The sequence below is a fragment of the Falco biarmicus genome, chromosome 1, assembly GCF_023638135.1.
Source record: "Falco biarmicus isolate bFalBia1 chromosome 1, bFalBia1.pri, whole genome shotgun sequence".
Lineage (NCBI taxonomy): Eukaryota > Metazoa > Chordata > Aves > Falconiformes > Falconidae > Falco > Falco biarmicus.
In genome coordinates, this window is record NC_079288.1 from 44,027,181 (window position 1) to 44,041,389 (window position 14,209).

At 35.7% G+C, this 14,209-nt stretch overlaps 1 protein-coding gene across 1 annotated transcript in view; it reads right to left on the reverse strand.

Moving 5' to 3' along the window:
- Window positions 1–14,209, reverse strand: part of LOC130148516 (palladin-like) — a 193,576-nt gene that overhangs the window by 118,166 nt on the left and 61,201 nt on the right. Inside the window, 4 exon segments of the mRNA XM_056337216.1 lie at window positions 2,275–2,349; window positions 3,544–3,649; window positions 4,201–4,267; window positions 6,572–6,750. Of these exon segments, the coding sequence (XP_056193191.1) occupies window positions 2,275–2,349; window positions 3,544–3,649; window positions 4,201–4,267; window positions 6,572–6,750 (427 nt within the window).

A 14,209-nucleotide genomic window follows, 5' to 3' on the forward strand; every position in this document is an offset into this window, starting at 1 on the left:
GGAGTTGCTTTTCCTCTGAGCCATTTATAACCAACCAAGCAAAATTAGATGACATAAATACAATAAGGACTTTTGTATGGATAGCTTCTGAGACAGTATTATGGCTGAAATAAATTCTTACACACATCTGAAAAACTGCAGGAATGGTCTAAATCTTTGATGAATAACTGCAGTGAAAGAAGAGAAACACAGTATTTTAAGTAGCAGAATTGACAGGAGACAGCTACTTTTTTTGCCTTTGCTATCCCTCTTAAAATTATAAATGAGAGTCTTTTTACTGTACTGGCTGTCTCCTTGCCTTTCCAGTTTATTAATAAGGTTTAGGCCTTGATGCAGCAAAGCACTTGAAGTTAGGTCTAAGTTCAGAGTTCTGCCTAGTTACTATTCACAGATCTCTAGTTAATCAAACACGTAAGAATTTTGTTACATGGAAACATAAAAATGTTTGGATTGCTGCATGAAGCTTGTAGAGAAAGAAATTTATGTTAGGAAGCTGTATTAAGTATATATTTTTTTGTTCATATCTGGTTTGTTTCTTCTGTAATTAATGTTGGTTTTGTTTAATATGTTCCAACTGACTTAAGCCAGTTAATACTGGATTTCAGGGACAAGAGACAGGTGAATTGGGAAGGAACAGTGGAGTTCTGATTGCTTTGGTAGTTTCTGAATGAGGGCTGGATTTCTCCTGTTTCCCACACTTATTATGAAGTTGCCTGGCTCCCTACCTTGCAGTAACCATAGTCTCTACTCCCTTGTACCTCCACTATTCACTCTCCTATGATACCTGCAGTATCAGTGCAGAATTATGAGGGACAGTGTCAGACCTTTCCTGGCATGAGAAAGAGATATGACGGAGCCAAGCTAGACAGCTGTGCAGAACAGGGTTTACTCATCTCTAAGCAAAACTACTTGCTGTCCTATATTATCTTTTAGTCAATTTTTTTCTGAAGCAATAACCAGAAATCCCTTCTTATCTTCATTTAGACTTCAACAAATAGTGATTAAGTAATAATTACTGCTATGGAAATGATGGTTTGAGGCATAATGAAAATCATATTTTCTATTAAATTTTTATTTTAGAGATTAGGGAACTATGCTGTCTTTTTGTGTTACCTAATTCCCAGTTCTAAAGTTAGATTTGGGATGAAAGTGAAGATAAATATTGACTTAAATATTTACTTAAGAATTACTGAATGAAAGTTTCCCTTCTAAAAGGTCCATTTATCAGAAATGGTGTGGCCAGCAGGGCAAGGGCAGTGATTGTCCCCCTGCGCTTGGCACTGGTGAGGCCGCACCTCAGGTACCGTGTTCAGGTTTGGGCCCCTCACTGCAAGAGGGACAATGAGGTGCTGGAGCGTGTCCAGAGATGGGCAGCGAGGCTGGTGGGGGGTCTGGAGCACAAGTCTTGTCAGGGGCGGCTGAGGGAACCGGGGTGTTCAGCCTGGAGAAAAAGGAGGCTCAGGGGGGACCTTATTGCTGCCTACAACCACCTGAAAGGAAGTTGTAGTGAGATGGGTGTTGGTCTCCTCTCCCAAGTAACAAGCAATAGGTCAAGAGGAAACAGCCTCAACTTGCACCAGGGGAGGTTTAGATTGGATATTAGGAAAAATTTCTTCACTGAAAGGGTTGTCAGTCATTGGAACAGGCTGCCCAGAGAAGCGGTTGAGTCACCATCCCTGAGGGTATTTAAAAGACTGTAGATGTGGCACTAAGGGACATGGTTTAGTGGTGGGCTTGGCAGTCCTGGGTTAATGGTTGGACTTGATGATCTTAAAGGTCTTTTCCAACCTGAACGATTCTATGATTCTGTGCCTTACATTTTACAAGACATCCCAACATCTGAACTGCTTTTTAAACTAACACAACTGCATGGCTTTTTTTTTTTCTAAAATGAAGTAAAAAACACTGTTACTTGCTCTTGCCAGTAGGTAAATTATTGTGAATGAAGCTTTGTCATGACTATGATGTGTAATTGGTGCCTACTTTATTTTATTTTACAAAGATTTCTTAATGGAGGACAGTCATGGGCATAAGACAAACACATACAGAATATTCATGTTATTCCACTAGTGATTTTAATAGGGTAGAATGCATAAGAACTTCATTGTTGCAGTTGAAAAGTATTTTCTTAGGAAGTCATTAATACTGAAAAGGATAATGAAAACTGTAAAAGTTTTAACACAATCAAACATTCCTACATTAGGATAAATCATTTTGATATTTCCTTCCGGACTATTGGAGTATGATGTAGAAGTCATGATGAATAAAACTTACCTTTGTAAAAATGGGTGCAGAATAGATAGGCTTGGGTCCATCCAGACGGTGCAGATACGAAGTAGGGCTTTGAACCTGCAAAGCAACGCAACAATGCTATAAAATGGAAAGTCTATTAGTTTCAATAATATATATATATATGATAATGCAAACTCTTAAATGTACAGTCTTATTATGGTGTTCTTGTTCTTACATGCTTCTTGAGTGGCATCACTATTTCACATCTGTTATACTTCTGAAATCAAAATGCAAACTTTAAAGGCTTCTGTACTTCCCATGAAAATTTTATATCCAACTGTCTTTGCCTTGAAGTATTTTGAGAGTTTGACTCCTGTTAACATCATTCAAGGAAGCTCTTTGCATTGAAGCATTTTTGCCTCTCCTGTTACTACATCCCTTGGCTGATGTAGTAAGAAATAAATTCAGGTACCTAAAAGCTTACCAAGGTTAGCCAAAGAAATAGAAGAGAATTTACCATGTACAGTCTAGCAGAGATTTTTATTTTATTTATATTTTATAATTCATATACAAAGTAAGCCACAGTGGCATTAAAACTTAGTATAAACTAATGAACATTGATTTTCTACATTTAACTTCTAGATAGTAAAACTTAATTTTCTCTAAAAGGGCCAGAAAAATCACTTCAATATTTAATTTAATAACAAAATTTAAAACTTTTGATAAAAAATATTGTAGGCATTCATTTGTATTACAGTCTTTCGGAATTGGAAGAAGTCACTATTAAGTGATATACTCTGTAATTTTCATCATCACAGATATGTCAGCTGATCACATGCTGTGTTGATACACATTGTGTAAGAATCCGTGTGTATATTTACTTTTATGCCCCATTCACTAGATATATACTTAAATTTTAAAAATTATCATTATCTTATAACTTAATTTTAATATATATATTTATATAACATTTATTATATATATCTAATGATAACTTAAGTTTATACTTCAATAGTATAATTCCTTAAAACCAGGGGTCCTCAAACTACGGCCCGCGGGCTGGATACGGCCCCCCAGGGTCCTCAATCCGGCCCCCGGTATTTACAGAAGCCCCCCGCCCCGCCCCCTGCCAGGGGTTGGGGGGGGAAACCAAGCAGCTGCAGATGACCTCCTGCCACTTCATCCACGCGCTGGCCCCCTGTTTAAAAGTTTGAGGACCCCTGCTCAAAACAATGGAGTTTTTCAGGACTTACAATTTTTGAAAAAAATTAAAATACTTTTACTAATTTAAAAATTGGTGTCTAAAAATACCTGCTGACTGGGCACAGAGATAGGTTGAATTACAGCTGTGGTGACTCCAGACTGTGGTGCAGAAGATCCTATTGTCAAGGAAACAGAGGTGGTTTTCTTTTGGGCCCTGTAAGAAAAGAAAACAGCAAGCACTTTATAAGGTCTTTACGTTAGCTTATTATCCATAAGCTACCTTGTGTTTTCTACATCTTTAAATATGTCCTTATCAGCTGAAAAGATCAACACTGGAGGAAGCCTGAGCAGAACACAATCTTAGGCTAATTTACACTTTCACACCCAATAAAAAGTACTGATTTAAGATACAAACTAAAATGCTTTTTGTGTCTTTAATCATAGGCCTCTATCTGTTTTTCTGGAGGCACAGGGCTGCATGTTCACAAATGGAGGCTTGGTTAACTTAAAGTTACTCCTGAAAATGAGAAGCTGGTATCAACAGAAGAGTTGTCAGGCTAAGGCCAGACTTCTCTGACAGCACAAGCACATTAATACAATCTACAGCTATAATACTACACATTTGTATCATGTGAGAGAAGGAGAAAAGACAAGACATACAGAAATATATCCCAGATGCTTATTCAGATCTAAAACTACCATAGGTTTTCCAGTGCTCCTTATTAAGAACATTTGCACAGCATTGGTTCTACTTTGCACACTTACTGTGGCATAGCTCCAGATTTTGATTTGAAAATTAAACTTTCACTCTCTGAATCTGTGGAACTGGCACCTGGAAAAGAAAGTATTTTTAATAATCTTATATCCTTTTACTGATTTATTTAATGTTTAAACTCCAAAGAAAAAACTACACTACTTTTGCATTTCACTTCAAGAGCTGAGAATTCTCTGTAATAAACTATGGCAGTTTTTCTTATCTGGTTAAGATTCTAGCTATGTACTTTAGCCAGTTACAGAAATCATAACCATGACAATTTAATTGCCATCTCTTTTCCCTATGCTCTCAGCTGTCTTCCTTCATATTGAAGTAAATATGGTTAAAAAAAAATGCTGACTACTACTCTACTGGAAATGTATAATTTTATTTTCTTGAAAGTTAAAACTCAAAGCTTAACCAAACATATAGCTTATACACAGATAACAAATCTTCAGCCTTAAGGGTGAGCAACTCAGTATGCAAGACATTTTCAGACTAAACTTGCTACCCACAATCTGCACAGCTCAGAGTATTTACATTAACCTATATATAACATTTATATACTGGTATTTCTTGCCAGTGGAAGTCTTGATAGAATGTATGAGTTTGGCAATACCCTGAACTCACTTAAAGAAAAAAAAATGAAAGCATTTATTTGTCTTTATTTTTCCTAACAACTGGTACTTCACACATTTATCCTAGACATTTGTGCAGTACGTATTACTCCTCTTACTCCTCAAAGGATTTGTGCATCCATATGGATAGCTGTATCCGTAATACAAATCATAAGCAATTCATAATCAATATGCATAGTATAGCATAGACTGATTCTAATGAAACAAAAATTGGACTGAGGCACTCAAGTACCCTATTTATTTACAAAGTTTAGAATATAAAAATCAAAGCAACAAGTAGCACAGAAAAGGTAAGAAGGGAGAAGCAATGTCAAGACAGCAAAGTGGGTCTACATGAAAGTATTTCCCATAAGCAAAGGATAACCAGGTCTTGTGTAGCAGGGCCTGCTGCACAGAAGAAAGCATGAGGCATCATTGTCATCAAGACTATTAATGTACAAAGACTATTAATGTACAAAGCAATGCCTGTGTAACAATCTGGTTTCCTTAAAGATCATAGGGGATGAGCCTAACAACTTGTACGTTTCTCTATCTTTCAAAGTTACATATTGTAAAACTTCAACATAGCACTTCCATATAGCAAGACTTTGCCAGGTCTCAAAAGAGGAATTGTTTTGTTTGCTGTATCTCTCTACCTAGATGTTTCTTTTTTAGTGTTGCTTCTGTTACAACTTCACACAATATTATATATTTGTACTATACCTGAGTATTTCTGAAATATGCTTACTTCTGTAAACAAGTCTTACTAGAATCCATAAGATTCAGAAAAGTCTTGATCCCAATGTGGGATAAAAAAATTCTGAGAATAAAAAACATAATGGAAGAAACCTTATAAATGCACATCTGTCATGATTTAGCTAATTTATAGCAAAAAAGTTTATTGCTTTGTTAATCAAAAGCTATTTAATCATTTTGGTATTTTATTATTAAGATTTGTTATGAGTATTTGTTATCTTAATTTGTTTTATGCTTTCAGGTAACCTTTTAAATGAATTTTAATGAGTTACAAAGCTGGTAAAAGAATACATATTACCAAAATCTTTGAAAGATGCATGAATAAAAATAAAAATCAGTATGTGATTAATATAATCATGCCTAAAATACAGTCCTCCACTAAAAAAATAATTTAATAATTTTGTTCATGGTCAAGTTATTAACCTTCCTCAGATAAAATAATACTGGAATTATGATTAATTTTGAAGTCAAATATTTTTAAAATTACTACCAGTTGATTTTGGACAAAAGCAGTATTACTGACTTTTAACCTGACTTAAAGCCAGTGTACGAAATATGAAGAATTATAACATGCTTACACATGACTGAAGAAGATTCATCTGGGGCAGCCACACTTACTTGCACTGGGAGCAAGTTCAGAACTGAGACAGGGATTACTGCTATCATGAAAATCATTATTGGTATCACCAGTCAAATCTTTGATTTACAGAGGGTACTACTTAAAATCTAGCCATATGCCAAAAGCTCTGCTTATTTCTCCTTTTCCATTCTTTACCTTACTTGTACCCTAAGTAAATAGCACTTTACCCACTGATTCCTGGGACATTCCTTGAAATACCTGAATGAGTATCATGTGATGTTCAAAATGTGTTGCATTAAAGGGAAGCAGAGGAACACTGTAAAAGTACCACCAAAGCAAATGTAACCTTAACATACAGAACCAAAAGTAAACTTCAGCTTAGTTATCCTTTCCTGTATGCATCAAGTATTTTATTATTTCACCTCTTACCTTCGATGAATATTTCAGCTGATGTACTATCTGAACCAATGGAATTTGAAGCCAGACAAGTATAGCGTCCAGTATCGTCTTCAAAGGCTTCTGCTATAATTAGTGAATGAAGTCCTCCACTTGCAGAACGGATCTGAATGTCAGGGGAATTCTGGAGTTCTTTTCCTTCACAGAACCATCTGCAGTCCACACACATTTAGAAAGACAAAGAAAAAAAGAACATAAAGGATTGGTTCAGGCTCATCACACACAAGAAGACATTACACCCTTCTGCAAAAATCTAAATTGCTACTGAAATCAGCACATAATGCTTTGAAGTGTTTAATGACATTCACAAAGAAATCACTTGCTGGCATAAACTTTACTTAAAAGGTAGTGAGACATTTCTGAATGCTAAGAAAATTGTACACACCTACAATTTAAAACAATTTCCTGTCCTGTTTTGATAGAATTAATGCTTTCAGCATATCATATGTACTGGCTTGCTTTGACCACAGCCTAATCCATTTCCATTTAACTTGCTATCCCCTTCTTCCTAATAATCACCAGTTCTCCACAGAGGATGTTTGACTTTTGTCCATCATGCCCAGTCAACCTAATATAATTCCACGGTACAGGTTCCTCCATATCGCAAAACTTTAAATAGGTTTACTCTTGCCTCAGATCAGGAACATAAACTGGTTTTCTAGCCCTGGATTTTTATGTATGGATATAATACATTACAATACATATAATACAAAGACGTATGCCCCAACAAGAGCACTGGGTTTCAGTACACGCAAAACAGACACCTAGCTTGGGTGACTTATTACTAGGTAAAAGCACAGCCTATTTTGTTTACGTCAGGTCGGTCAAGCATCTTCCAGTGCAGGCTGCCTGAAGAGCTAGTCCATGTTCTCAGTCCACATTGCTGCCATGAAGGTACCAGGTCCCATCTTTTTCTGTTTGATTCCCTTATATCAGCTAGCCCTATTCTCATAGGCTGCTCTCTGCTTTATCCATATTTCTAGCAGTGCAGAAAGTATGAGTAGTAGAATTCTTTTTTTTTATACCGGCTGATATGCATTTTTGCAAGGAGTGGTGGATTGGTGAGTCACTCAGGGAAAACCATTAGGCAACAGCTTTTCTTCCATTCTCAACCAAGTCTTTCTAAATTTGTTATTCTCAATCCAGTCCTACAAATTCACTCTGATCTTTACCACTCTTCCTTCAAATCCTAATCTGTGCTTTTCCATGTTCTCTCTCTACCCTCCTTTCCCTCTTCTTCCTCTGCCACCCCAAAATTCAAATCTTGCTGTGGTGAGGATAGAAAAATAAGTAATTCTTTACAGGAAGCTTCAAAAGTGATCTTTCATTCTCTTCCCCCCATGCACTCTGTGTTTTCTACTGTAGTAAGGACTTTTTGAAAAAAAAACAAATAAATATAACCACATAAGTTTATGAAGAGTCAATTCAAATGCAAAGATGATGGTATTTTAAAAAATAATTTAGAAGACTGAAAATCTGCCACAAAAAAGAAAATCATATTTTTCCTTTAGTTTGCACGTGTTAATGAGAGAATTTTTGCAATTACATTCCAGTAATACTTCGGAATTAAAATTTTTCCCTCCTTATCAGATGGCTTTCCCCTGCTGCCTAAAAACAAAATAACCCCAAGGAATTACAGAACCTCCCCTACTTATTTAGGAAAATCATGCAACGTTACAGGATGACAGATACTACAAAGTAAAAACCAATGAGGAGTCTTTAGAAATGAACCCCCTCACTTTTATTGCTCTTTTTTAATTAGCAAACTACATATTAATAGAAATAAAAAGTAGGTTTCAAAGCTTTCTTCTGAAAATATTAGATTTTAAAAATTGAAATTCCATGCTTATTTCAGAATGCAGACTTAAGAAACCTAACAGATTTACACTTAAGAGAATTCTCCTTAATAACACCCAGAACTGTGGGCAAGCCTTCTGTGTTTATGAACAATAGATCTTTTATCCCTGAAGGTGAAAAAAAATTGATAGTGGCATTAAAACCATATGTAATTGTCTTCTGTAATTAAAAGACTAACAAGTTCTTTTTCTGTCTTCTGTTGTGCCCAGACAGCGTGCACAGAAAGTATAATTTCTGGAAGGAACTAACAAACTTCCATTTGTTTACTCAGTAGACCCCTTTGGCCTACTTTTACAACTATTGGGCTTGGAGACAAATCCATTCTGTCAGCTCAACTGCCAAAATTAACATTTCTCTTCCCCCTCTTCCCCTCCTTTCCTCTCGTCGCAAGTTCTCCCTTCTCCTGGTGTGAGGACCTCTGCTACTATTTCTCCTTATTAGACCTTCAGAGTCCTAACCTCTGTGCAGCCTTTCCTAAGTCACATTAAATGATATGCACAAGAGAGAGGTTCATTCAATTTCTAGACAATCACAGACAAGAGCCTGTAATATGAGGCTCTATCTAACCATTAGCTCTACTTTCCTTTCCAGAAACATCCTGCAAAGGAAAACCTCTCCTCCAAACCTAACTATTTTCTCAGATAGATCCTGTTTTAGTTTCATGCAAATTGTATGGATTTCTATCATCTCCCAAATCCGATGCTCACAAAGCGTTTAAGAAATTGTGATAGGCATATGAATCTAAAATTAATAATCCATTTATAATTTTTTGTCAGATGACATTTAATAAGCATTTTTTTTTTCTTAGGAGGACAAGTTCTACACTGTCCCTTGATTCGTGCATAGACACAGCCTCAAGCAGTGGGAGCTATTCCTCAACACTGGTTGGGACTGAGACTCATTGCATCACATCAGCGACATACCACTGAAAATGAGTTCTGACCTGCTACATCAGACACTGTGTGCCACAGAAAAAAAACACATAAATAAGCAATTCAATACAAAATTACCTCAGTCATCATTAAGGTGATGTTAGATGAATGTGAAACTAGCCTGGTGTGGGACTGCACTGTTTATTGTGAAAAGAAGGATTCACCTTCACAATGGGCAAAAGCAGAGTTATTTGAAATGAAAAACACTGGAAAAGGCTTAGTTATATTCTTTCCTTTTCTAATTGTATTTTTTTTCCTTTTCCATCTACATGTTAATAAAAAGAGAGGATTAATTAACATGAATCTCTCTTGGAGATTACATCAAAATTAAGTGAATGAGAAAATACTCAACTGAAATACTTGACTTGCTAATTGCCAGTTCAGTTCAAGAGAGTTTGTGAATTAAAAAAAAGGGTCAGCTAACAAAAATAAATGAAGTAATTTTTGCCCAAACACACAGTGAATTTTAGTTTTCCATCTTTTATATAGTATGGGCTATTATAGAGCACAAAACTGCTATCTACAGGCCCCATCAGCCTTAATGCCATCACACTTGGAATAGTCATGGTAAGAGGATTTTCTGCTCCTAAGGACTGAAAAAGACTCAAAGACAGATCTTTACAGCATTCTCTCTGCAGAGGGATCACCAAAGCAAGCAACAAATCACTATCAAAGGGAAACTTAGCCAAAGAAACCAGGAGGACTCATGGCTAGACACAGAAAAACAGCCATAAAGCAAGTCTTGCAAGGAAATTCCAGCTTTATGCTAACTAGGGCAGCATTAACTCATGTCCAGTCTATTCCAACCTACTGATCCTCTTGGGTTAGAGGATTATTATCTAGCTGTGAGAAAACAATAACGCTTTTGGAGAGCCAAAATACCCCAAACCAAACCAAAACCAAGAAACACTGAAAGTGCAGTGGACTCATTGCAGATGCTTTGTGAAAAAGAGAATTTCCTGTAGAAAGACCTTCGGTTTAAAAAGACATGTATTTCACAGGTTCTGGATATTAAGTACAAAAAGTACCTACTCATTTCCCTATCCCTTTGTTGTAGGTCCTCAATATTGTATAAGAAGTCCAGATAGAAACCAAACAGGCAGAAAGACCAACAAAAACGTTTCCATATGTGTATACATATCAGTCTACAGAATAAGAACTCAAGCTTGCATCCTAGGTGCATTCCTGCAGGCCACGCTAGCATTCGTGCAAATTTATAGGGAAAGATCCCCTTGAAAGAGAACAGAAACTACCGTAAGATGTTAGACAAAGGCTGGCAAACAAAAAAGCCAATAAAAGGAATATACATTTTATGTAACTGGAATTAATTTTATTAGTCATTATGTATCTTGCCACATTTCAAATTACATTGAATTCTCTGTTCTCTTCTACCTTCTTCTTCATTCTCTTCTCTCAATTTATCTTCCTGACTGTATTTCCACTGTACCACTCTTTGCCTTTCCTTTTCTCCAGCTGTGCTTAGTTTTTCACCTGCATTATATCTCTTGTATGTTAAAATGATAGCAATTAAGTATTTAATGCAGGCACTGAAACACAATCACTAGACTGGAAAGTCAATACTCCAAGAAAGCGAACCAGAGGTATTTTGGTAGCAGGGGAACAATGATTAAGATCCTCGCTTTTCACACTTCAAACCATACTTTGCTCTTCCACTGGCTACATTATTGTATGATGGTAAAACAGCAAACAAAAAAGGACAGTCAGATGCCAGGTGAGCAGCAGTCCATGCACACTGACATCAAGTAGGAATTCACACAATATGTCTTTCTTGTTCATTCTTCTTTATGTCCTCATAACCCTCCGCGCATGGAAATACATATGAGCACGTGTGCCTGGGATTTTAATGACTGTGAACAAAATATAAACAGAGTTGAACAGTACACTGACTGAGTAAGCACCAGGGCCTTAAGAAAAACAGTTCAAGGTTCTCTCTAATGCATAATCCTGCTGGAACTTGTGTTTTTTGAGAGTCACTGAGGAATAGAAAGGTTTTCCTTTCAGCACACTCTTAAAAGTTAATTTAAAATGGCAGCTGAAGTGAAACTCTAAGATACAGCCTTAGGGAAGAATTATAATAGGGAACTCTGACCGCTACAAAAAGTGCAGAGAGATAAGTTGCAAATTAAAAAGTAATCTTATCCTTAGTGGTGTTAAGTATGTCCAGCAAGAAAAGTTAAAATGAAATACTCTGACATTCCTATACTGGCAGAGTCAGCATTTCCATCACAATATTGTGCAACTTCCATTTTGTTTTTTCTGCATTTAAGTTAAGCAGTCCAACACTTCCACACTGTAAAACATTACTACTTAAAGAATTTGACTTGATTTTTAAAAAAATTAACTTTGCCATATAAGATCTAGAATACGCTGCATGAATCAGATTATTCAGATGCTTATGTTCTTTGCACACTGCTCCATTTTTGTGCAACATACAATTTCATTATTTGTATAGGCAGTTCATAACAGAGTTACCAGTAACAACATACATACTTCAAATAAATTTGTCCTGAAACACAAATAGTTGGGGGGTTTTGTTTGGTTTTGTTTCGGGGTTTTTTTTGCTTACAGTTCTGCAGCTCTGTTTAGATTTTTTTTTTTGAGAGTCATAAAGATGTGGCCTTCATGTGGGAGAAGCATAAGAAGTAATTAAAATAAATAAATTGATTTTTTTTTTTTTTACATTTATCATAATTTGACTATGTATTATCGGAAATTATAGCAAGAATGAGTTAATAAAACAAAACCATTCTAATTTAGTAAAAATTCTTTTTTATAAATTGCATGTCTCTGTTTATCCTGCATTCTTATAAAAGTTTAGAAGATATACATGATGTGATGAATAAAATATCTGGATGCAAAGGAAAAAGTGGTGAGACTGAAAGATGAAAAGTGAATTACATTCCATGCCTACAATGAAGATATTTAATGCTAATTTTTTCTTTATAGAAACCAGGTATAATATATCATATAGAAAAGAAGTACCTGCTGTATGACTTATTTGGATATGTAGTCCAAAGCTGTTTATTTGTGAGTAATAAACTTCTCTGACATAACAGGCTGTGTAGGAGGATAAGGTAATGTTCACTATTTGCTACTCCCTACAGGAGCAACTTTTTAAAAAACTGGCTATGTTCACTATTTTTTTTCGAACTCTGATTATAAAGAAGATAACTAAATATTTAATAGAAGAATAATGAAAAGCATCTAGCAACTTTCTTGTTGAACTGGCTTCAAAGCCACATAGGTACATTTATGCCATATGGCAGAGAAACCAGGAAAGTGACTCTTGTTGACAGTACTGTGGTGTTGGGGCAAATGATATTTCACAAATGCATCCAGTGGTATCTAAATGAGATACCACATTTCAGGTATTCCTGTTTCATCATGCAGAACAAAGACATCTGTGCAGCTATATTTATTCAGTAAGAACAGCAAGGAGATCGTATTTCTTTAACTGGCCAAAGAAGCAGTCAGTATTAAAGCAAAAATCTGTATATTTTCTTCTCTAACCAGAATGAACAAGTGTCTTATGCTCATAAAGAAATTGATTCTAAAAAACTATTGCTTATGTTACAGTCAGCCTTCATATATGAAATAACAGAATGCTGAACTATATGCTGAATAACTTATTTTCCATTTCTGAAGTCCAAAGTTTTAATCCTACCTCATATCCTATTTTGATTTATCTTTGCCCTGAAAGATTTATTTATTTTCCTTATTTTTGTCTATCACTACAACACAAAGTACTGTATGATTACTCTCGATCCTAACTGCATATTTCCTGAAGACCAGGTGTAGGTGTAAGCCATAGATTTCACAGTTTCAGAAACCTTACACAGAATTCTCTCTTCCTTTTTAGGGCACAAGCCTGTGCCATAAATGGGACACTTTCAGATGCAGCAATTCAACTGACAAATAGGTGCGGACAGATAAATCAGTTTATTCTATATTTGGGTAATCATTGGATCAAGAAAGAGAAAATACTGTGCAATTTAAGGACCAATTATGTAGTGCAAACTGCAAACCACCTTTTAAAACAAGCATGTTGATTATTTGCCACATATCCAGCTTGTTACTTAAATGTAACAATGTCTTCTCATGTCATTGAGTAAATTCTATAAGCACTGATTTTGGGCATCTATAAATTTACAAATTATGTGTCCATATTCAAATATGTAAATGAAAAGCATGAATAAAAACCAAAGAATAATTTATATGCAATTTAAGATACTCAGGTTTCCATACTTTTATCTGTAAGACATTTTTTAAAGCTCTTGGACCCATTAGATAACTGCAGGTTAATTTAACGAGATTCTTAATAGCAGCCATTTGTGCAGAAAATTCAGAAATCTTATTGCAGAACAAGTGATTAACAACATTTAATGTAACAATTTCCCTACACAATCTCTTCTTGTCAGTTTCTTCACACTTTGCTATTTTATGGAGCATTACTTTGTACCTGACATCCTCGGGTCTATAGCAGGATATTTTAAATCATCTTCTGATTGACTAAGCTTGAGTTCCTAGCACACAAATGGGTACTACCACCACTTACAACTCAGCCATACCTCTGAAATGATATATCTCCTGAAGTGGCTTTTGAGATGACATGCAGTCTGTGCAAAGATGGCTAGAGCTTCTTTGTGGGTGCCTAAGAAACAACTCTGCCACCTCACAGGTTAGCCAGACTGAAGAAGGATAAATTGGAATAATAATCAAAGGGGAAACTACTACTCTCCTCAAAAGTCAGAGTAGGCACCTTATGGCACAACTGAAGAGCCAAAAGAATTCTTTGCTCTAC